The sequence below is a fragment of the Octopus bimaculoides genome, chromosome 1 (genome assembly GCF_001194135.2).
Source record: "Octopus bimaculoides isolate UCB-OBI-ISO-001 chromosome 1, ASM119413v2, whole genome shotgun sequence".
Classification (NCBI taxonomy): Eukaryota; Metazoa; Mollusca; class Cephalopoda; order Octopoda; family Octopodidae; genus Octopus; species Octopus bimaculoides.
The window spans coordinates 41397583-41423999 of NC_068981.1; the positions used below are offsets into that span (position 1 = coordinate 41397583).

Below are 26417 nucleotides of genomic sequence, written 5' to 3' on the forward strand. Positions count from 1 at the left end.
AACAATTCTGCCAGATCACTCCACTTAATAATAATAATTTTGGCACAAGGACAGAAATTTTGAGAGGAAGGGCAAGTCTATTACATCAAACCCAGTACTTCACTGATACTTTATTCTATTAACCCCCAAAAGAATGAAAGCAAAGTTGCCTTCAGTAGGATTTATATATAAGTATATATGTGGAACCAAATAGATTTCACCAAAGTCCAGTCTTCTGAGTGGTTGGTCTTAGGAAGGGCATCCAGCTGTAAAAATCCTGCCAAAATAGTCACAGAAGTCTGGTGCAGGCTTCTACTTGGTCAGTTCTTGTGTGAAACCATCCCACCCATGCTAGCGTGGAAGGCAGACGTTAAATGATGATGATGATGATGATGATGATGAAAGGGTCAGACTTGATATGATGAATTCTTTTTTGTATCTTGTTAACTATGTCTTTGGTGATGAATTCCTAGATTCTGAAACCAAAATGAGAATTGAGATGGCTTTCACTGCATTTGGGATACTGACGAAACAGGTGTGGTCTGACGGACTTGAATCTGTCAACCACACTTTATACTTATGATACTTGTGTCTTTATATTCCTGCTATATTCATTTGAGACACAGACCTTGTATCGATGGCACTTCAGAATGCTCAAAAGAAGTGATCAAAAGTATCTAAGGCAAATATATTAAACATCAATTAGAAATCTTTTGCACATGCGATGAGTTGCTTATGTCATCCATGTTTACAATTTCAAACTTCCTAGGTAATTCCTTTATCGTGAATTAGTTCTCAGAACGCATTCCAAACACAAATCAAAAAGAGAGATTTTGTGATACCACAAACAGCCTTAAGTCCTTAAATATCAGAACTGTTCATAGGAAACATCTCACACTGGAAAGAAACAAATGATGGTTTATTAAAGGGAACAATAGCCTGCAGCTTAAGAAAATTTAAATTGTCTGTTAAATGGTGAAACATACTACCTAAAACCTACAGGATGTTGAAACTTTCCATGACAGAGAGTCCAGAAATAATCTCACTTGCAGTCTGTGATTGTATTACACTTTGAAAAGTCAAGCTTGTTATTCATGAATCAGGAGACAAACACAGGTTGCTTATGGTGCTACAGTTCCAGTGATCCCAGTGGAGCACTACTATTGTTTATATCTAAAGCTGTGCTCATCCACTGCTGGGTTGAAAATCCAATTTAGATGAAAGAACAAAGATAGACCTGATGTTGGTGCAATTCTTGACCAAATTTTGCTGCATTTGTCACAGAAAATTTAAAACAAAATCAGAGCTACATAGTCATCTAAGGGCCCATAGTAGAAAAGCTATCAAACATATTAGAGGCTAGTGTGTGCAATGATAAAGTGGTTATGCTCAAAATCTTGTTGACAATGACCACTACACCCATCCATTCATATTAAATACAACGGAATTTAACACATTGACCATATACACAATAAAAATGAAAGAACACTTGGAGATGCAAGAAATACACTGAATGAGTATGGTTATAGTTTGTTAGATGAAATAAACTGCAGCAATATTATAAGAATTATCAAAGGTGGTAAGAGAGCAGAATCGTTAGCATGCTAAGCAAACGCTTAGTGGCATTTCATCTGTCTTTATGTTCCGAGTTCAAATTCTGCCAAGGTTGACTTTGCCTTTCGTCATTTTGGGGGTCAATAAAAATAAGTACCAGTCAAGCACAGGGGTCGATGTAATCAACTTACCCTCTCCCCCAAACTGGCTGATCTTGTGCCAAAATTTGAAACCAATATTAAAAGAATTATGAATAAACCAGAGATATTTTTGGCATGAAAAACAAGTAGTTAAACTTGACCACCACAATATTACTTTAATTAATGTTATAAATACTAAAAATATACCAAATATAAAATGTTAGTCAAGCATAATACAAGAAGTTAGAGACATAGACAATATAAAAAAGACTATACATACTTTGCTCGATGAAAAGACGGAACTTAGTCAGTTCTTCAGTATCATAAACACCAGGACTCCAAGAAATGGTCTTAAATCTTAGGGCTTGGCGAAAAATGTCTATTTTTTGTGGATTTGTTTCAACATCAATCTTCAAATGTTCCTCTGTTTGCTGACAAGGACTGATAGTGTCATTTCTTATATCGAAGGTAAACGTGCGAATTAGAACGACAATGCTAATAACTAACACTGAGTTACACACACATACCACAATTTGTTTCAGCATATTGCAGCAAGTTGAATGTAGATAGGCTTAAAGCAAAAATAATTCTGGAACTGACTCAATGAATATATATATATATACACATCCCTACATGCACTGTTTAACTTCAAAGACTCAATTAGTCAAGCATGTTATTTGACTAAGTCTTTTTTTCCAGTTGACTGGTGAATTATTTAAGGACGCGTTATTAGTTAAAAAACAACTAATTAATGGAGGGAACCAAACATATCAGAAATACCATGAAGAAAGCCTCTGTGTAGTTTTCTGATCTGCTAGAAAAAGCATCCAAATCTTCCTGAAATCATATCATGCATCTTAAAGAAAGAACACATGGCATGGCATGGCAGAATCTTCAAAGTCTTGCCTAGTGAGAACACTGAGATGATCACAGTTAAATTACCTAGTTCTACCTAATCATGAGCAATATTGGTCAAACAACAACTGGTGTGAAGATCACACCTACATAAAAGCAATCTTCTCTATAATAAACTCTCATTATTCAATAGTCTTTTGGATTCCTTTCTTTTTTAACAATATTAATTTTTATCGATTTGTATTAAAATAAATTTCTTCTGGGATTTATTTGTATATTATCGCAAATCTGTGCTATCTGTATTTTATCAATAGTTAAAGTTTCAATCCAAGTAACAGCTCAGAGGAGAATCTCCTTCCCTTTCATCAAATACTAATCTTGAACGTTTTAAACTTTGTATTAATCACACTAGCATCATTAAACTTCCCTATGCTTTTGATCCTCCTACTCGGGAAATCCCCACCCTCCTCAGAATAATTAAACCAAATGTTTTTTCATTATAATTATTGTAAAATACACTAAGTTGGGTTTGTTATCACTATTTAACATCTATTTTCCATGCTGGCATGTGTTGGACAATTTGACAGGATCCAGTGGACAATGCCAAGCTCCAGTGTCAACTTTGACATTGTTTTTCTACAGCTGGATGCCCTTCTTAATGTCAACCATTTTACAGTGTGAACTGGGTGTTTTTGTGTGTGTGCCAGTAGCACAAGTGAGATTGCCAAGTAATTTGCAAGACAAAAAGATAAATAAATAAAAATAAAAGATGGAAAAAGGAAAAGCTCTCACTACTAAGTAGTGAGGAGTATTTGAATGGGGAGGTAACTTTATACCAGGTATTGAAAGTGCTTGTCTCACTATCAGAGTGAGACAAGCACAGGTGTTTTACTATAGAGAAAATTGATGGCTACTGAACATTATATAGGGGTGGGTGGGAATGCTTGGAAAAGACATAAAGATGGTAGTAATAGAGTGCTATTGAGGTCACTCCAAGGTACAAGAAGGTGAGTATAAGAGAGGATATGGACATTGGGTTAGGGGAGAGAAGAGAGTGGGTACATAAGAGTGTGAGGGGAGAGTAACAAATGGCTAGAATTGGGAGTAGAGGTGAATGTAGAAAATGATGAACAAGAGTGAAGGTGCAGTTGATGGCAAATATCAGTAAGGAGAGATGTAAGGTGAGAGAGATAGAAGTGGCTCAGGAAAGATAGATCAGAAGGTAGGGTGATAATAGGCAAAGTGTAGGAGGGGTGATGAGGGAGATGTAAGGGTACACAAGGGTGGTTATTGTAAGTGGAGCTTGATGGCAGATGAGAAGACGCTGCTCTATAATTATATTTTTGCTTCAATTTGGTGTGTAGCAGAGATGCACAGACTGGAAATTACTGAAGGTGCTTTTTCTTTTCTTAGGGAGGGTTGTTTTTTTTTCCCCCCAACTCGTAGAGACGCAGGAAGACATGGGACAAGGTGGTGATGCATGATCTTCGAACTTTGGACCTCAAGGAGTCAATGACTAGTGACCTAGACCATTGGCAATGTGCTGTGCTTGAGAGGACCCGTCAAGCCAAGTGAGATCATAGTTGTAGCTGATGCTGGTATCACACTACTGGCATCTGTGCCAGTGGCACAAAAAGGCACCTTTTGAACATTGGGCCTCACAGAGGCAAAGTGGTTGAGCACCCTTCAAGTGTTCAGCCTCATGGAGGCAATGACCGAGACCTTTGGCATTACGTCATGCTTGAGAAGAGGACCCATCAAGCCGAGCAAAACTACAGTTGCGACAGATACTGGTGTCATGTAAATGGCACCCATGCCAGTAGCACTTAAAAGCATGCATTACACTCTTGGAGTGGTTGGTGTTAGAAAGGGCATCCAGCCATAGACACCATGTGAAATCAGACTGTTTGCCTGCATGGACAACAAACATTAAATGATGATGTAGAGGACTGCTCAGGGTACATGAGTAGGGAGTTCACAAATATGCAAAAGGGGATATTTACACATATATACATACATATAAAATCAAGTTACTCTTCTTCCTCATAGAAATTAAGAAATTATAAGTTGTCTGAATGGATCTAGCAGTCTTAAAATTTACAGCTTAAATTGAAGAAAAAAACAGCAAAATTTATACATTGAAACAAAGAAGGAAAAAAAATGAACATTTGATATGGAAATGTTGGTTATTTATTATAACTTTATATAATCTCTTCATAGGAAGAAGTGAAAAGGAAAAAAATTGTTATGCATCTTTACCAAGATAAATGTTTACATTTGACATGAACAAATTGGGAAATTTGACAAATATAAACATTCTTATTGAGAAAAAAAAACAACAAAAAATACAGAACATGACATAAATTACTGTTATAATGACAATTACAATTAATGACAAGTAATAAGATGGTTTTTTTGGAATAATTTAGTGGAGTTGAAAATATAATTGTTTTGTTTTCAGACCAACTGTGGGATGAAGATATACAAATGACTATGCTACACTGGATGTCAAAACATGAAAATACAGCAGACTCTACTAGTTCATTCCAGATTCTTCTCAATTTACATCTAGTCAAGCTGGGCAGAATTTCATAATTTTATTATTATTAATGTTTAATTGTATCTTTTGAACTAGAATTACCTCCACAAAACAAAGACATGCAAATTGAGCAGATATTACTGTAGCTCATCAAAACAGTTTGAGTTTTCTGCCAGCAAGCTGCCTATCTTGATGGCCATTTTTGTTGACATAACTAGCAGTGACTAGATGCAAACTGTCAAATTATTTGGACAACTTTAACACAGAACTAATACTAAACTAATACACTCATATAGGTATTCATATAAATCCAGTAAGATTTGACATAATTTTACATTGTTAAAATTAATTTTTTAAAATGTTTAGAGCATAAAGAGAATGGGTGAAACAATGAACAACTACAATTTAGCATTAAAGAGAAATTATGCAGATTGAAAATAAGGAGGGGAGAATGAAAAAACATCAACTATCCAAGTAAATGTTATCATAAGCTCCAAAAATAAAAGTCATTGAAAGTAGATAAACTATGCGGGGTTTTTTTTAACTATTGATTGATGAGTTGTACAATGAAGAAATATTACAATTCAAATTCTTAGACAAAAATATATTATTCAGTGAAAAGACTAAGAATCAGTTATAACTTTTTTTTTTTTCATTCTTTCTTGAAAGAATTTATTTATGATTGTGGAGGGAATAGTTTTCCATTGCATTTTGTTGATAATAGGCAATATTCATTCTACATTAAAAATGCAAATGTTAAAGTTAAACATTTTAAAAAAATTATGGATTCGTAATAAACCATTATACTGACTGAATTCTGTCAATATCAAAATTATTTCTAAAAAAAATTACAAACTTGTAATTCTACCAAGTATGGAATGATATCTAGTTTCTGACAAGATATAATGAGATGATTCAGAGTTTGAAGTGTGCAGAGAGAATGGTTACTTTATGGAAAATAAATAAGCTTCATTAAGGATAGGTTTGAATGTATTCTATGTACAAAGAGAAAAAACATGTTTGTTGAAGTACAAGACTACAGACAATATGATTTCAATCAATGCCATAAACCATGCATCCTAATTTTGAATGGAAAAAGGTATTCAGGAATTTATATATATATATATATATAGAAGTGTATATTTGTAATTTCAAACATTAAGATAACTTAATAAATGAAAATATAGACATGAAAACGCATGAGGCATGTATTGTTAATACTAAAAATCACTGGGAACCTTGTATTATTTTAATTATAATTTTCAATATAGTATATCATACATTTTTTTTTTATCCCATAAATTATTTCAGAGCAAGGGTGTTCAAGTGATCATATAAACTGAAACCAACAAATCAATTTCAGCCACATTTTAATTAAGATAAACTTGCTCCTTTCAGAGTTTTTCAGAAGATTTGTAGAAGCAGTTTTCAGTGAAAGACAGAAGGTATGGAAGAGAAGAGGAATGGAATGTATAATTTTCAAATGGAATAAAAATAAAAATGGATGGAAGTAATAGTATAAGATTGCAAGGGTGACATTTTTCATACTGAACACTGATATTTTGAAAATTGGAAAAAAAAATTACCAGATAATTTGCAAATATTCCCAGCCCATATTTTTATAGCAAAAGGGTCGATATTGTAAAGCTATTTAACAAAATAGTTTTAGGCTGCCATTACTGTTTTGGGTTGAAGGTTGTCACATCCATTAATGTTTAGTGGGAATTTAAAAACTTTTCAGTATCTTGAGCAAAATTTACATAATTCAAAAGAATGTGTGTGGACACTGGATAAGAAATCTATTTTTCCATTGTTATGGGCTGGACAATATATGTTATAGACAAGGAAGAGTAAAGAGCAAATACTTTTTATTAATAAGCTAATATGTACAATGTCCACATTTACTATCTATGTAGAGAGATCAAATCTTAAATTGTGACCATTTAAAATAAGGTTTTAAAATTAAACTCATATACAAGGAATAAATATTCAGTTCACTATATATAAATATAAGGAATGGTTGTAACTGTAAAACAATAGAATAATTTTTCTATACATGCATACATTGGGAAAATGTAAAAACTACATATTGCTTTTAATTATATCTTTTCTTGTGGAAGATAGGTACCAGTACATAATTGTTAAAGGGGTTCGATGTTAAGAGATTCTAGCTATAAAGCATTTGCTCATAAGAACAAATGCAAAGTCCAGCTTTACAAATCCGTTAGACCCATGCAGGCTTAAGAGAAAGCAGAAGATAGACTTTCAAAGAAATGGCGGCAATGAATGAATATAAGAGCTTTGGTAACTAGATGTAATGGCAAATTGTAAGAGGAACACTGCTTTAAAATTTACAATAGTCTAAGCAGTAGAAATTAAAAGATTTCTCCAAAATTATAAGAAAAATAATAAAAAATACATAGTATTAAAAGTTAATTGCACAGTCTTCTGCATTTGTATATCTTTAAAAATATCTGCTGAAAAATATCAAGAGAATAGGCATAGTTGTATGGTTAAGAAGTTCACTTTGCAACCAGATGGTTTCAGATTTGGTCCCACTGCATGACACCTTGAGCAAGTACCTTCCACTAGAGCCTTGCGCCAAATAATACCTCGAAAGTGAATTTGGTAGAAGGAAAATGGATGAAAACCCATTCTGTGTGTGTATGTGTGTGTGTATACACAAATATGTGTGCGCATAGATGTGCGGGTCTTTGAGCTTGTCTCAGTACTTTACAATCAGTATTGATTTGTTCATGTCCACATAACTTAGTGTATCAGCAAAAAGAGACTGATAGAATAAGCACTAGACTTTAAAATACTGGGGTTGATTTGATCAAATGAACCCTTGAAGGCAGTGCAATGACTGAAAGAGGTAAAATAATAGTGTAGAAGAACAGAACTAAACATGCTGTCTAGCTAAGGAAGCAGCTGTTTGACTGTCAGTATCAAGTGTTGATGGACGTAAAATGGTTTCAGTTCAAATCTATTGAAATCATGAAAATATTTATATGAATTAATGCATATTAAATACTCTCTCTTTCATAAAAAAGACACAAATTCTCAATGGTTCTAAACATGCATATTTTCATAAAATAGGACAAATGTTTTTACATCTAAAAGTTTTCCCTGAAACTATTCTTTAAAGAAGAAACAGCAGTAATTTTCTCATGTAAACTGGAAGATACAATGCTAATGTGCCCAGCTTGGAGGAAGAACACAATATTCATGTCTGAGATTGCACCATCTTACTAAGAGGAATCACATACAGTAACTGTTCATTTGTTCACTATATATTTCTTATAAATATAAAATAAGGCACAAAATGTTAACTACACAAATTGTATGTAAGAGGTTAAATATGGACTGTGCCAGCAGATTGCACAAAGATGGTTAGATTTAGGAGCACGATGTTGGAACATAAAAAAATGGAAACAAACATAATTCACAAACAGATTTCAAGAAACTACTTAAAAGCAATTCAGATTTTAAAACTGAAATCTTATTTTCAATATGACTGTGTGGTTAAAAAGTTAACTTTACAGACATGATTTTGAGTTCAGTCACACAGTATGACATCTTGGAAAGGTGCCTTTTACCACAGTACTAGGCTGACTAATGCCTTGTGAATGAATTTGGGAGACAGAACTGTACAAAGCCCATTCTATATACATACATACATATATATATGCATACATTTATGCATGTGTGTGTGAATGCTTAGATTTGTGCTTCTCTGAAAATTTGCTGAGCTACAAACAATGTTATTTCCTTGTCCACAAATCATTCACACACTCTGCACTTTTGAAGACATATGGAGTAAGAGATCCCTTTCTCACAAAACATGTAAGGGTTAGTGATAGGAAAGGCATTCAGCTGTAAAACAATGCCTCACTATTATATATAAATCTAATCCTTCACAGCATGAAAAATGGACATAAAAATGAAGGAATTCCTCAAAATTGAAAATCCAGTCATACTACTACACTACTAGGATTTTAATGGACATGAACAGGTCATTTATTTTATTTCACAAATGGGGAGCCATTTAAAATATTTATCCTCTTGCCCTTCCCTTCTCCATTGACAAAATAGTCTTAAATCTGGATACAATACAGAGATCATAAAATATCTAAGGTTTCTAAACACATAACTAAGAAAATGCTTTCAAAAATAGCAATGGGTATCTTGACAATGTTATCTGGTAAAATTGTTTCCTTATTCACGAAAGAAAAAAAAAATTTAATCTCATATTTCTGATAATTTCACCGAGGAAAGAAAATAAATCACTGGCTAATGAATTGTATGCATGCATCTGTCTGCTCAAATCATTCAGTCTGAATATTCTCCAATACAGATTGCATATGTATCTGTGAACATGTTTATGAATTCATGTATGCAAAAGAATGTATAAGGAAAGGGCAGACATTTTAATAAACAGCAAAAAATTTTAAAAGGAATAAGTTAAAAGTCTATAGCCATGCAGGAGCGAATCATGAATTAACCACAATACACTTATAAGTTTTTCCCTTTTTGGAGGAAGGGGTGGAGGAGAATTAGTTAGACACACATCATGGTTGTGTTGTTAAGAGATCCGCTTCCCAACCATGTGGTTTCAGGTTCCATTTCATAGTGTGACACCTTGGGCAAGTATCTTCTGCTAGAGCTATGTAGGCTGGCCAAAGCCTCATTAATAGCTCTGGTAAACAGAAATTGAAAGAAACCCATCACGTGTGTGTGTGTGTGTGTGTGTGTGTGTGACCTTGTCTTGACATGATGCCATAGTTGTAAACAAGCATCACCACTTGCCTCCAATCTTTTGTGAAGACATGCCTGGCCATAAGGAAATATTACCTTGCTTGGAAACAGGTGAAGGCATCTGGCTGCAGACAGTCCACTTCAACAAATTTTGTTTGATACATGCAAGGATGGAAAAGTGGATGTTCAAACAATGATGACATCACTAGATGTGGTCTTCTGTCATTATGACCTTAATCATAACCACTATGCTTTCTGTTTGGTTTGCAAAAGAACAGTATTGAGTGATCTGTTTTCTGTGGAATGAAGGTGTAAAAAGAGTCAAAATCCACCAAATGCTTTCAATACAGGAACTGAGTTTACTGCTATGGACTGTCTACAAATAGATTGAAAATTAAAATATGGTCATATATGTAATGCAACAAGGAACCGGTTTCCCAACCACATCCTGTGCTGATCACGAACGTATTGAATGTGTCCATAATAAGGTTCTGTTGAACAGATGGGTAACTACTGATGAAGTGGTAAAGAATATGCAAATTTGTACTGGTTCTGATTATGAAATAATCCACAAGAGACTAGGCTATGTTTATCATAACAATTGATGTTTCAAATTTGAACATGTCCCACAATGACTAGAGAGAGACATCTGATGCACACACAACTAATTTTCTTGTCAATAGGGAAAAAAATTTAAGTGGATTGCAGGTAATTAATGATACATCTTCATATATTATTAAGTAATCAATCAAAAAGATTTGAGTGATCAGCCAATAATTTGTAAGGATGTAAATTCTAGCCATAAAATTTCAACAGACCAGGAATTTCAATGACAAAAAGTTGACCTACAGAGTTAAAAGCCAGTGAAACAGGTTGTTCAATTTCATCCTCATCTGAAAGATAAATACTATCAAATGTCATTTCTGGGGTAAATTTATAAATTCTATTGCTATCTTTATCTGCTAAGTAGATAAAACCATCTGCATCTAGAGTAACACCTAAAGGACATTGTAACTGGTTGACACCATAGTCACCAATAAAGGCTGAAGAAACCCTACCAGATTTATCACAACAAAATAAACTTTTTTTTTTCCAATCTGAAACAATAAATTTTTGATGACAACTGACGGTTATATATTCAGGTTCACAAAATAGTGGTCTGCGTTCATTTTCAAACCCAATTGTTTTGATCAGAACTCCATCATACAAAATATCTATAGCAGGTGGATTTGAAGAACAACATACTAGAGTCATTTTAGATTCATCATAGGCCACTGCCCAATATGCCTTCGCAACACTTAGTTGTTTTTTAAGGGTCATTGTTTCAGAGACAAATGCAATTTTCAAAATATCTGGAAGCGTAACAACTACTTCGGACAGACTGGCTATGTAATCGATTCCGTAGGGGCCAGACATCAGCTCACAGCAAGTTAAATGGTTATCTTTAGTAATCATTTTCAGCTTCCTGTTTGTGTAATCACTGACTACAACAGAATCCTGTGCAGTTACACATATACCAGTCAGATGAACACTAAGCTCAGAATCCATTAAAAGGTTAGTACTGTACCTAAAAGACAATCGCCGTGTGCTTGAAAGCTTTCTCGTTGGAGAGAATACTTCATGAGTAAAAATGTCAGACTGCGTGGAATCAGTAAGCTTACCAAGATTTGAAGTGTGGCGGAGAATGTCCCACACAGCAGCTCCCGGTTCAAAATGAATATCAGAAATATGAATATTTTCCAACTTAGTTTTTATTTCTCTATGCTGAGAGGTGTTTTTGGTCATAAAACTTGAAACATCATCCCAAATCTTTAAGAATTCCCTTTCTTGGGAATTTTTCACTGATAAGGCACTATTTATCACCTCAACCTTTGTATTTAACATTTCAATACTATTATCACAATCTTCTTGTATTTTTTTCAATAAATTTATCTTAATCAGGGAGTTAGTGTGTACTTGATCCAGAAGTTTTTCTTCCTGCTCCAAAAGGAGCTTGTTAACACGAATCCGAATTGACTGAATTCCTTGCTTAAGAGTGTCCCCATGGCTTTTGTTCTTGTCCAGTTTCTTTGTGATAAGCTCTCGTAGATAATTTATATTGTCCTTTTGGAGACTCAAGATGGAGTTATAAACTTGACCCAACTGCAATTTGTTTTCGACAGCTAATTTCAAGGGATAAACTTTTTCACAAAATTCATGGTCTACAGATGCACACTTATCACAGCAAAATGCACTACATTTCAAGCAGTACAAATTTTGATTTTTATCTGAAATTAGAAAACAAAAAAATATTAATACAACTATCAAGAGAAATAAATAAAAAAGAAATAAAATTACAACACACATGCCTCTGTGTGTATGCACCCACTTAGACAAGTTAATTATAAGTTTATATCATTATCATTTATTATGCTCCCACTGAAAATAGCCATATCAAAAGTGTGTGCGTGTGTGCATGTAAAACTAGCAGAATAGGATTGATATGTAAAATTACTGTTCTACATACCAATTACATTTTAGTCAAAATACACAAAATATGTATTATCAGTTCAAATGGCTTAAAGAAAATAGTAACTAACATAATAATGCTGGAGGAGGAATTTGTGACATGGTAACAGCTGGTTTAGAGTTAAATACATTTTGACAACTACATGTATCATAAACAAAGCAAAGGCCAAACCAAGTGAGGCTTTACATAGTTGGTCTATCTACTTAAAATAGTAGCCAAATTTCCAAATGACACTATAGTAGTATCTTAAAAAGTAAAGGAAATATTAGGTAATTTGATCCTGAACATGCAAAAAGTCATAGCTGGAATGAAAAGCATTCCAGCTATGACTTTTTTTTGCATGATCACAGCATGATCAAATTTGCATGATCATAGTCAACCTGAGATAATAATAATAATTAAAAAAAATAAGTATTTGTTGTATTTGGGGTCACAAAAGTGTAACGAAAGAACTCTGGCCGAAATAAGCTTAATGTAATATAAAGCTGAAGCAAATTAACACCAAATATATAGTGCGTGTATTTTTATTGGCTAAACTGGCAACATGACCATCCCCAAATACAACAATATCTGTTTCAACACACGATTTCACATCAAGAATCTTGCAAAACAAATATATAAACGGAATAAAAAATAAGTGCTATATGAGAATTGAGATAGTGTGTAGGCAGTGATGGCACAAAGATTTATAGAAACTGGAATGGATAGAGAAGAGTATGATCTACTACATATATATTAAACTGGTGAAAACAAAGTAAACATGAATTTTAAAATATAAATATCAAAATATATGGGATGTATTGCTGCAGAAATGTTATGTGATTGGTAAGAAAAGAACAACAACTATGCAGTGGAAGATAACTACAGTAAATAAAATCCAAGATGAAATAATGCAAGATTGAGAGAATGCAAAATTAGCATCTTCAGATATTTCATTCACTAGAATCTGTTGTAGGTTAAGATTTATAATTCATTTATTAGAAACTATACATTAAAGAATATAAACATTTTTTTGCAGTTGTTATATAATAAAAATGTTTAACACTTTATATCAACACCCCTGAAGCCACCTACAGTTCAATAATATAAAATGCTCTATTTTAGAAGGTTTATATTTAAAATGCAATTTATCATAATTTATATGCAAGGAATACTTTTCAAGAAATGTTCTGAGCAAAAGCTTAATAGCAAAGTTATTTTGTTTTTACTAAACCCCCTTCAAATTTAAACAGTTAATTGAAACACAATGCCACTATGTTCCATAAGAAATCATCATCATCATTTAAATCTCCATTTTCCATGCCAGCATGGGTGAGTCACAAAATGATTAAAGGTAACATCTTAGTGTTTTGCAATTCTTTATCATAATAGTGTGGTTAATAAGTGTGACCTGCATATTTTCAATCAAAAATATAAATTAACACTCCTACAACAACATGCTTTATCTAGTTTCTAAATTTAACTACTCTAAACAGGTCGTTTACAACACTTTATTAGCCATCTTTTCCTTTTAAAAACAGAACTTTAAGAAAAAAGATAGTTTTGAGCGTTAATGTGTAGTAATTACAATCATAAATTAACAACATGCCTACACATCATTTTAAGGTCCAAATCTTCAAAATTCTAAATATACCCTTTCAGTTTGAAGAGGTTTTTTTTGCAACAGTAGGAGTCCTCCCATACAAGTAATTAGGTCTGATGTAAAAATAGCACTCATAAACAAAAACATAATTTTTTGGTAATGATATTATGACTAGTGTAAGCAAAGTGGATAACTATCTACATCTTAAAATTAGATTAGTTTAAACAATTTGTGAGCTTTTTTTATGTTAAGAAGTTCTGTAACTTTAAATATTTGAAAGGATTTGGGAATAGATGTTTTAAATGGAAACTTTTTTGAATACTATCTCATATTTAATCATTAAGTAAATGCAATATTTCAAACTGGTAAAATTAAAATCCTTTAAAAACAGATAAGTGATGAGGCACTGGCATGGCTGCATGGTTAAGTAGCTTGCTTTGGAACCACATGGTTTCAAGTTCAGTCTCACTGCATAGCAGCTTGAGCAAGTGTCTTCTAATATAGCCTCAGGCTAACCAATGCCTTGTGAGTGAATTTAGTAGATGGAAACTGTGTGGAAGCTCGTAATATATACATCTATGTATGTATTTCTTTGTGTCCGTGTTTGTCATTCTCTCCACCTAACTAGTGTTAGTTTCTTCACATCCTCACAACTTAGCAGTTTGGCAAAACAGACAGAACAACTACCCAACTTAAAAAATAAAAAATGGGGTCAATCTGTTCAAATAAAACTTTTCAAGGCAGTACCACAGCATGGCCACATTCTAATGAATGAAACAAGTGAAAGATAAAGAATAAGAATTCTATCGTTTTGAATAGAAAGCCTTTTTATTTCCAACAATCTGATGTGAATTTAATATAACCTTCAAATTATTTCTCCAAACAGTGTAAAGTTTTCTTCAAATCACATTATAAAAAAGTTAAACTATGCTCATGTAGCGAAATCATTTCAAATTTAAAAATAAATTCCAACTGACGTAAAATAGGTTAGAAGTTACTTGAAAGAAGATACAACATACAATGAATTTGAAAGATAACTGCCAATTAAAACTCCCAGTAGATTAACTTTTTAAAGAATATACTAATGTCAGCTGTTATCTCTGCAAAGAATACAGTTCTATGTTTAAGTATAGCAAGGCAGTGAAAAATACCATATGTATGCAAGAGCTGATAATATCTACTATTTCAAGACAAGATTCAAATGAAACTAAATATAAAATGATTAAGAAAAAGTGGCCAATTGAGTTAAGCAAGCAAAATTATAACCTTGCAAACCAGTCTTTAATTTAAAACAGTATATTACACAGAAATTTTATTTATTCAAAATATTGTTCAGGTAGCTCCATCATCATCATTTAACATCTGTTTTCCATACAAGCATTGGTTGGACAGTTTGACAGCAACTGGCAAACCTGAGAGCTACACCAGGCTCCATCTGTCTGTTTTGGTATGGTTTCTACAGCTAGATGCCCTTCCTAACACCAACCACTCCGAGAGTGTACTGGGTACTTTTTATGTGGCAGGGTCACCAAGTAGCTTGGAAGACGAAAACCTCTCAGCTAAGAGAGGAAAGTGGCTGTGTGCCAGGTGAGAAGTTAGAGTATAATAGAGGGACAGAGATAGTTCTTACTGTAGAGGAAATATCTGGCTACCCCAGTAAGATAGGAAAGGTGGAGGAGAGAGAGAGAAATATATGGTGTCATAGATGTATTGGGGGCTATCTACAGGGAACAGTGAGGAGGAGTATAAGTAGTACAGCAGGGATAAGAGTGTGATGAGAATATTCCATAAAGTGTGAGGAAAGATGTTTACAGATGGGGAAGACTAGACAGTCCTGATACAAGGTATGTGACAATGTATAGATTATTTTGTTTGGACAGAATACATAAAAAAAAATTAAATAGGATCTTTGAGAGACAACTATTTAGCAGATTCTTTCACAGATCTTGAGTAAGGCCAGTTAATGAACTATTGGTGACACAGAGAAATACACTCCTAACATCGTTAAAAAATACCAACAATTCACACACACACACACACACCAGGGGAAAACAAATTCAAAAACAAGCTACGTTAAGCCACCCAAAATGAAGTCCTCTAGACAAGTCTGATAGTGAATAAAAAATATTTAGTCTATAATTGTTAGGCCACAAAATATATAACCTGCCTATGCTACACATTTATAATGAGCCAGGGGCAACAGTATATCTTGCCAAACTAATAATAATGAACTGAATATATATATATATATATATATATGTATATATATATATATATATATATAAATGCAGCACAACCTCAAGAAATTTTGTAACAGAAACTACTTTAACATTACAGTTCTATACCAATTGTCAAAATTGTTATGGTTACTGTATTAAGTTTATATCTGACTAGACAATTACTCATTGTTGCCATTGCATTAGCAACCTAATTCCAATCATACTGCATTGACATACTTGTTAACTTTGGTGCCCATAACATATCATCTAGAACATGGACAGTTCTCAGTTCATTACTGAAAAGTTAACTTACTTTGCAATGCAATGTGGAAAAAAGATTGCAAGCCTATGATGACAATAAATAATGAAGCCAAATTGTTTTTGTAGTATCATCAGGAAGCTCTGTTGAGTGAAATTACAATTTCATTTTACTGTATTAGAGAAACTAATTTTAAATTAGTAAGATTAAACCAAATTGTGGGTTTAGTGAAAATTTTTACATGTTTTCGAGCGAGATCGTTGCAAGTGCCCCTGGACTAGCTCTTGTGCGGGTGGCACATAAAAGACACCATTTCGAGCGTGGCCGTCTTCGTGCGGGTGACACGTAAAAGCACCCACTACACTCTCTGAGTGGTTGGCGTTAGGAAGGGCATCCAGCTGTAGAAACTCTGCCAAATTAGATTGGAGCCTGGTGTAGCCATCCGGTTGCACCAGTCCTCAGTCAAATCGTCCAACCCATGCTAGCATGGAAAGCAGACGTTGAACGATGATGATGATGATTTCAACCCAATACTGACAGCTAGTTTTTAGTGTAACAATAAAGACTTCTTAAAGTAAGACTCAGCAACATAAACACATAACTAATATAATACATAATCTCCTGATGTTCACACAATACCCATCAGAACTGTATAGTTGGTATATGAAACCTTTGACTTCAACTTCAAGTTTTTGTACTACCAACTCCAACTAACACCTCTCTTAGGCTAATCAAATATACATTTCTTATACTATTTGAAAACACAATATATATCATCATTTAACGTACACTTTGCTTGCTGGCATGGGTTGGATGGTTTGACTGAGGACTGGTGAGCTAGAGGCTGCACCAGGCTCAATCTGATCTGGCAAAGTTTCTATAGCTGGATACCCTTCCTAGCACCAACCACGCTGAGAGAGTAGTGGATGCTTTTACGTGACATTGGCACAAGGACCAGTCAGGTGGTTCTGGCAACAACCATGCTCAAAAGGTGTCTTTTACGTGCTACCGGCATGGGGGCCAGTCCAGCAGCACTGGCAACGATCATGCCCAAATGTTGTTTTTTCACGTGCCGGTAAGGCGACGCTGGCAACAATCACGTTAAAGAAGGTTTTCACCCACATAAGGTGTTATCTGTTTGGTGTGATATGAAAAGTTTAGTCCACTTTGAACTTTTAAACACAAACCAAACGATAACAAAGGAGATCTACTGCAAGCAGCTTAAGTTAGCACTAGAAGAAAAACAACTGTCTCTGGTTTCAAGACGAAAGGTGTTCTTCCATCAGGATAACACTCAGCCACATACAGCGAAGATGACATACCAAAGGCTGGAGCAGTTTGAATGGGAAACTATGCCAGACTCACCATATTTGCCAATGTTTCTCCTTTCCTTACCCACTGTCTTCAGTGCTTGATACTTTTATAGAGAACCCATTACTCATTACCTGTCACTTTTGATCCAAAAAAAACGTTCATTTGTTAGACATGACAACGAAGAAGAGCACACATTCACTCTTTGTGTGTGATTACTCAGAAAGTTTGTCAGGAACCCATTGACCCAATTTGCTGACTTTTCTGATGACATGTGGATGTCGATGAATGGTTGAATGACCAAATCCAAGCCGCTCTGCTAGTTCCTCAACAGTTATGATGGGATTTTGTTCCATCAGGGTTTGCAGGATGTGCCCATCGAGCTCTATATATCTTCCAGGACGAGGTTCATCTTCTAGGCTGTAGTTTCCAGCTCAGAATTTCTCAAACCACCATTGACACTGGCTAACACATTGTCCAATCCTCATATATTGCATTAATATTCCTCGCACTTTCTGTTGCCTTTATTGAACTCCTAAAGCAAAACATTGCTCCATCTGATTATCATTCATTCCACACTCTTCAAAATCATTTGGACAGGAAAAGATATGAATTCTGTAGACGAGGTCAGAACAGTAATGGAGGAGTAATGAGTATGTGTGTGTGTGCATTTATGTGTGTCATTGTATCCATGTTTGTCCCCCACTGTCATCGCTTGACAACTGATGCTGGTGTGTTTATGTCCCTATAACTTAGCAGTTTGGCAAGAGACTGATAGAAGAAGTACTTGGCTTACAAAAAAAAATCAGTCCTGGGACTGATTTCTTCAACTAAAACTCTTTAAAAGGCAGTGCTCCAGTATGGCCACAGTCAAATGACTGAAACAAGTGAAAGAATATAATCATTGTCATTGATGATTATATGCAGACACTTTACAATGCACACATGGGTCGGATGAAATTCCCTGAGGTAGATGTCCTTCCTTATCACCTGTTTTGAAGTAAGGTAACATTTCTCCCTAATCCTCTAAACATAATCAGATATGATTTCTTGGAAAATTACATATGAATGGCACCGCTTGTATGATAGTGATGTTTATTTACAACTAGCATGTGATGTTAAGACAAGGAGTCAAGAGCACACACATCATGCATATATACACCAGGCTTCTCTCAGTTTCCATCTTTCAAATCCACTCACAAGGCTTTATTTTACTCAAGGCAAGAGTAGACGGCATTTGTCCAAGTTCATGCCATGGAATTGAACTCAAAACCCCATGGTTGGAAAGTTAATTTGTATCAGTTTGCTTGAGCATAGAACCAAATCAGGTACACCAGTATCTATCAAGTAAATTATCCAAAATTGTGGAGCCTGACATAATTATACCAGAGTTGGTTTGGCCTTAAAAACATAAAATGCATTCCATCAAACCTTATTTGGTATCATTTTAAAATATTTCGCCTTTTGTATTTATTTCAGTTTTAACCCTTTCGTTACTGTGTTTCTTTCAATTACTTTAAATATAACAAAGAATTTAGTAAAATAACTTAGTTATCATTCAGCTAGTGTTATGAACATAAATTGTGACTAAGGTTTGGTGGAAGATTTTCATTCAAAACTTATGAAAACAAGATATTTGTACTCAGAGCCAGATTCGGTTTCAGCCAGGTTTGTATCAAAAAGGTTTATTAGAATTTTCAAAAAGACAAGCAAGAGGATATTAAAACAAAGCAAAAAAGGAACAAAAACGTTTGTAACTAGCAGCTTCCTTTAAAGCTAGGAACACAGCAGCATTTTCCCTTTTAGAGGGGTTTTTTTTTTTTTGCTGGTAGGGGATGCTAGCAGAACACTAATAGAAAATCTTATTTACCTTGGGAGGATCATTTTGCCAATAAAACTCGTGCACTGGTTAGATTTTACTTTTTATGCCTATCAGTTTACAACTTACCTAATAAACGGATGATTATGATGATGATGATAAAATGAAGCAAAACATAATTAGTGAGTTTTTTATTGACAAAATGAACCTCAATATTGCAAAACAAATACAAAAAATGTTTATAAATATGTAATTAGAGGTATTAAAAGAATAGAGTTGCGACGAACCCATTAATGAAAATGCTGGTCCACAATTTCATAAAAAAAAAAAAAACTGATTCTAACCAACACATAAAAACTGATAACATAATTTAGAAATTCTGACATTTGCACTCTTGCCACCAATCTCCCTTTATCTAAATCAGTAGTTCTCTTACCTGGTTAAGCCCCTCGGTTTCCCATTTCCCGTATAAAATCATAGATTGGATTTAAAGAAGTGGATATCTATAAAAGCGCGCGTGCACACACCACAATAAAGGAAAAGACACAAATTGTTGCACTACTAATGGCAAATAAGGAAAAACAGTATATTCCTAAATTTGTAGATATATTGATATAAAATTTAGGGATTATTTCCCTTATTATACCCTATCGATTTTATTCACGAGGCTTGATCTATTTATATTTTAATACACACAACTCTACATATATAGTAAAACGAGTATATTATGCAATCATTTACTATTAGAAACCATTGTATTATTAGATATAGATTTGAAGTAATCCTGTATTCTTCAGGAACGTTCTTTTCAGAATCCCAGCAGTTACTCATCTACAGACAAGTGAAAGAGCCCCCAAAATATTTCACTACAATTTTCTGTGAATGGCATGGAAGCAATAAATTTTGCCATTGCAAGATGTTCCTTGTTAGTTTATCAACACGTACTTTTTACATGGTGACTATTCAGATAGATTTTCTAATTTTTAGTGATTTTATTTAAAAGTGAAATTATATATAAGCCTTTTATTGCGCCATTGTTCATTCAATATCTTATTCTCAAAATTATTCAGGTGTTATAGAGTTTCTTCATCTAACTGAAACACTTTTCTCTAAAATAGAAACTAGTTCAATCGATTATAAATGATCCGTATTACATCTTTAAATCTACCACATAACACTATTTACTAAAAACTTATATATATATATAAGCCACAGAACCTCCCAATATTAGAAACGAATATCTAAGCATTATCTAAACCTAATTACCTATGAAGAAAAAAAACAAAACAATACAAACAAAACCAAATTGATCCTCACAAACTATAAATCCACAAGCACTTTCCACTTCACAAGAATGAAGGACAACTCAGAATAACGAGATAAAGAGATGTGTGTGTGTGTGTGTGTGTGTACACGCGCCTATCTGTATATGTGTGGTGAAAATGGTAAAAACGGGACACAAAAACTGTCAAACTACAGAAAAAAACAAGCTATCTGGATATTTTTTTTAATGTGTATTCAATTGAAGTAATGATATTAGTAAAACTATATATTTTCTAACACAGAAATGAATGGAAAAAATATAAATAAATCAAAAAGAAATACGTCTTATCGAGTTTCTTATTGTATCATTTTATGTCACGGGACAGTTATACATGTCTAACAAATTACAAGCAGAATCAAAATCATTGCCACAAGATCCACTGTTACTGACGAATTAATCGATAAGAAAAAGGATTTCGTCTCCCGAAGAAAAAAAAAAAAAAAGGCAGACTTTCTTTGGGAGCGATGAATCATTTTGAAATAAAGGAATAATCTCGTCGTTTCATCATTTCCACGGTCATTCGTAACAACTTGATTGAATTCAGAGGAGAGTAAAATGAAACTAAATGGTAATTTGACAACATGTCCATTTTAGCGAAACATTGCTTTAAACTATACATAGTGGTCACGCCTGTTGAAGAACAAATTTCTGTTAATGCATTATCCAATATTGTTGAAACTAGTGGTGGGGTTTTTCACTATATAAAGAGATGCCTTTTAAACAGAACTATGCTAACATTGAACGAATGTCTAAATACAGGAGCAGGCACAGACGAACACACGAACACACCAATAAATAATGTTACATACAGTGTGTTTATGTTTTTACGATACACGCTTGAAGTAGTGGAATTGATTCCATATATTTTTGTGTATTTATAGAATACCAACAGAATATTACAAGTAACACCGAAGAAGTAGCTGAGTTGAAAAGAACTTCAAATATGGTTTTAAAACATTAGTTAACACACGAAATATTCTAAGTTTCGGTGAAACTGAAACTAAAGAGAGAGCACTACGTAAATTGTTGCAACATTCGTTTATATAATGTCTAATGTGGAAACTGAATAAAAATATGCCATTGCTGGTTTTCCTTATTCAATTAATTTAATACAAAATGAGTTTAGCAACAATAAGGATTATTGTATAGCATCAAATATCGATTTCTTTCCAAGGCATAAAACCTTTCATTTGTAGGCAAGTGTCGCCCGATTTCGACCCCAACACATTGCAATGAGTAATTAATTTCAATGATACTAGTTTTGCAGACCCCAGGAGGGGGAAGGTAGACAGGCCAAGCTGTTGAAATTTAAATATAGAATTAAAATATTCATATTGTATTTTGGGCTTATCTACAAGGAATATAATAAGCATGCATTAAAATGAGCAAGTTTTAAGCTAAATTTATCGTCTATTTAATTTATTAGTGGGTGTAGTATAAAAAGGTACAGACGAATATGTTAAATAAAATTTAAAAACCAATACAATTATATTTACCTGGATGTTTAGGACATGAATTTTCCAGTTTCGATTCAGCACCTGAAGTATTGTTTACGTGCTTAGATGTCATATCGACAATAACATGGTATTTATCATGTTCGGATTCACAAACATTGCAGAGAGGATAGGAACATTGTTCACACCATCGAACAGCTGGGTTCTTAGTACATGAACAAACCACTTCAGGAACGTCTCTAAGATTATCAGAAGTTTCAGGCTGATGATTTCGTTGAGCGGCATATCTGTCTAAAAGGCTTGTAATAAGATGATTACTAGAAAATGATTGGGCCCATTTTCCAGGGTCAGGATCTATTGGTTCAGGGGGTTTGGAAGCTGAACGGCAAATTGGACATGTTAAATGACCTGTTTGCCGAACACAATCCTCCTTGTTCATTATATATTGGTGTAAACAATCTTGGCAAAAAGTATGTAGACATGGAAGCGCTTTTGGATTAGTAAATAGTTCAAAACACATAGAACACGTTAAGTCTTGTTCTAATCCTGCCATTTTCGAGGAAAATTCTAATTTGGAGCCTAGCTGACGACCAGCCTCGTTCTGATGAAGCTGCACCGACTTTACTTTGCTGTGACCAATCAGTGTCACTCCCTTTATAGAGAGACGCGTTTACAGTGGCCTCTGCTCGCTATAAATACACGCTTGATTAATTTGATTGTCACACGACAATTGTAGCTTTTTTTTTGTCTTTTAAGTAAAAATAGTAAACATATCTTATGACAAAAGTTTGATGTTGTAGAAAAAGCAACGTATTCAGTGCGAGCTGAGTCTTAAACCTAATTTCGATTTTTGCTGATGCAATTTCATTTTATTTATCATGTGTTGCTTATTCCTTGTATGAACGTCGTGTTATCTCATGTTTACTCTTCTATAACTCTGAAGTCTGGTGCTTATGAGAGAGAGAGACAATGAGAGAGAATGTGCAACAGTGCTCGGAACTGGATGTTTTGTTGTATCTAGTTTAGTAGTTCGTACCGCTCTGCTCTTCGTTCAAATCCTGCTATTCTCACTGATCTTTAGTAGTCTTTGTGCGCAACATAATATGTAGAATTAGTAATTTCTATATTAATTTAAGCAAGTAACCTTTTGCGCGTACATTAATTTCTTGTACTCTGGTTGAAATACGAGTATGTGCGCAGACTTAACTCAAACATTCGACGTTGGAGTTTTTAGTATAACTATTTCTCCAAGTCCCCCATACCTTATAGAAGATGAAAAGCGTAGTTTCTCCCCCCCCCCCCATTTCGTTTATAGTATTACTGCGGACGGCGGTCTCAAATATGCACTCCATCTCTTTTTCGAATGTTATACACTCATACATACATATCTACCTACCTTCCTACACACATAGCAACTATATGCATGATAATACATACATGTTATGTTGAAATCCCAGTGACGGAGCCTTGGATCTAGGTTAGAAACCGGCTCTTTCTCTATTGGCAAGAAATCTTGATATAAAACTAAACAACGACGCGCGCGCGCACACACACACACACACACACACACACTTGAATTCCGATGATTTCGACAATAGAACATTTTTAGCCTTCCGATTTCCGTACATTTTCCTATTGTGTATGGGATTTAGAAGGGGTCGGCTATTCAAAGAAATCCGCCCTTTTGTCAGTATAACAGAATACATTAATAAACTAATGTCCTCTTCCAGTCAACAAATGAAACTTCTACATGGTCACTCGACCTGCTAGAAATAACTGCCAAATCCTCCTCATAAGATAATGTAATCCTGAATAATGTTAAAAAGATGGGATGGTAATTGGTGGAATATCTTAGATCTGCTTGATCAATGGTAACCAGGGACCCAACAGCAGCAACAAGTGATACCTGCTTACTGGACATATTCTCTCTCTCTCTCTCTCTCTTTCTCTCTTTCTCCCTCTCTCTCTCTCATAAACGTACATACGCACAAATGATTTTGTGTCGAATCTGAAAAATAGATCCTATGACAAAGCTGTTACTCTTGTGATTGCCAACAAAGAATGTCATCTAGAATCTTTCTATCTGCTAGGAATAGCAACCAAATCCTCCTAAAAGGATACCCTACTATCTCAGAAAAGAACACAATCAATGATATGGTCTTGTGTGCACAGTTTCTGGGAAAACTATGAAATACTCATGGCTGGACATCTTTCATTAGGACTGACTGGGGCTAAACAACTACTACAGCTTTTATTCAGTAAATCTGCTCATTTCATGGTATTCATCTCAGTGAAAATTTGAAACCAGAGCTCTTGATCTGTTGGCACCTTTGACCATGGCTCATGGACCTCAACCTTCAACACTGTGTTTGAAAAGACCTGTGAAACCATGTAGATAATGATGTATATATGTATGTGTGTGAATAGAGAGAGAGAGAAAAATGTAGATAGATACACACATATATCTACATATGTATATGTTATGTTTGTGTGTGTGTATGTATATAATTACAAATGAGGAGAATGCAGAGAGTAAGTCCTTTTGTTACATTAATTTGCAAATTTTCATTGAAATTTTTTCTCATGAATATTGTTACATTATGCAATAATATATGCAACAATATATTTATGAAGTCTTTAACTCAACAAATCAGAATTATACATAGTATAACAGTATTCATGAAATCAAATTTCAATGAAATATTTGGAAATTAATGTAATAAAAGGACTTGCTCATTCCATTCTCCATGTTTGTAATTGTAAAACCTCTATGGATACTTGCAAATTTTCAGGCATGTGTCTAATAAAACAGTCTCCAGATTATTGTACGTCCAATAACCTGTAGATGAGCTTAATATGGTAAACACCAGGGCTTACACTTGAATGAAATTATATATATATATATATATATATCCAAAGTTTTAAATTTTTAAATTTAAGAGAGAGATTTGACGCTAATATCCATTATTAATGTAATTTATTCTTATGTCAACATAGGAATAAATTACTCCTTAAGGAGTCTAATTTAGACTTTTTTTGCAGTGAAATCTCCTGCTATATTGGTAACGATTATCATCATATAACATCTGTTTTCCATGCTGGCACAGATTGTATGGCTTGCCAGGAACTGGCAAGGGCAGGGGCCTCACCAGATTCCATAGTCTGTTTTCGCCTGGTTTCAACAGCTGGATGCCCTTCCTAATGTCAACCACTTTACTGAATGTACTGAGTGCTTTTTGCATGGCACCATCACCATCAATAATTTTTATGTGGCACCAGCACCATTGCTTTTTACATGGCACCAACGCCCACATCAATGCTTTTTATGTGGTACCTTCATTTTAAGACCTCAATTCTGTTGTGGTGGGCAGGTCTTCTTGAATACAGCAATGTGTCACATATCTTGGTCCTCTGTCATCTCCTTCATAAAGCTCAGTGTTTTGAGATCAGCCTTCAATACTTCGTCTCATGTCTTCCTGGGTCTCACTCTTCCATGATTTCCCTCCACTTTAAGTGATTGGTTCTTCTTTATACAACTGTCCTCATCCATCCACATCATATGATCAAACCAGTACAGTCTCCTCTCTTGCACACTGCATATAATTCCTCTTATGTCCAACTTCTTTCTCAATACACCACTGCTCTGTGACACATGCACACTAACATCACACATCCAGCAGAGCATACCAACTTCATTCCCCTCTAGCCTTTGCATGTCCTCCACATTCAGGGCACTTGTCTCACTACCATGCAGCATCGCAGCTCATACACATGCATCATACAATCTTTCCTTCTGTCAGAGAGAGAGAGAGACCTTTGGTTGCCAACAGAGGTAAAAGCTCTCAGAACTTTATATATATACATAATCTTTTTACTTTTCTTTCACTTGTTCCAGTCATTTGACTGTGGCTATGTGAAGCACCACCTTAAAGGGTTTTTAGTCAAACAAATCAGGCCAGCCTAGTACTTATTCTATCAGTTTTTTCACCGAACTGCTAAGTTACAGGGATGTAAACACACCAACATCAGTTGTCAAGCGGTGGTGGGTGGGGACAAACAGGCACAAACACACAGATATATACATATATATATATATATATATATATATATATATA

At 34.3% G+C, this 26417-nt stretch overlaps 2 protein-coding genes across 4 annotated transcripts in view; both read right to left on the minus strand.

Annotated features, from left to right (window-relative positions):
- Positions 1-4519, minus strand: part of LOC106878941 (N-fatty-acyl-amino acid synthase/hydrolase PM20D1.2) — a 41724-nt gene extending 37205 nt beyond the window's left edge. Inside the window, exon 1 of one of the 3 annotated variants that reach the window (XM_014928313.2) lies at positions 1954-4519. In XM_014928313.2, the coding sequence (XP_014783799.1) occupies positions 1954-2218 (265 nt within the window). In that variant the 5' untranslated portion in view covers positions 2219-4519. The remainder of the gene's footprint in view (positions 1-1953) is intronic. The other 2 variants (XM_014928317.2, XM_014928316.2) reach the window with 2 other exon arrangements.
- A 176-nt stretch (positions 4520-4695) lies between these two features.
- On the minus strand, positions 4696-22981 carry LOC106878936 (E3 ubiquitin-protein ligase TRIM36). Its single transcript, XM_014928304.2, has 2 exons — positions 22345-22981; positions 4696-12092 (listed from the first exon to the last, which is right to left on the minus strand). The coding sequence occupies exons 1-2, from the start codon at positions 22853-22855 to the stop codon at positions 10621-10623; spliced, it is 1983 nt and encodes a 660-aa protein (XP_014783790.1). The 5' UTR covers positions 22856-22981; the 3' UTR covers positions 4696-10620.
- Between the last annotated feature and the right edge of the window lie 3436 nt (positions 22982-26417).

Excerpts from the sequence above, each read along its gene's own strand:
- LOC106878936 (XM_014928304.2), bottom strand. The coding sequence starts at position 22,855 with ATGGCAGGATTAGAACAAGACTTAACGTGTTCTATGTGTTTTGAACTA. Across the intron at positions 12,093-22,344 it reads TTCATGTCCTAAACATCCAG|ATAAAAATCAAAATTTGTAC; the intron begins GTAAATATAATT and ends TTCTAATTTCAG.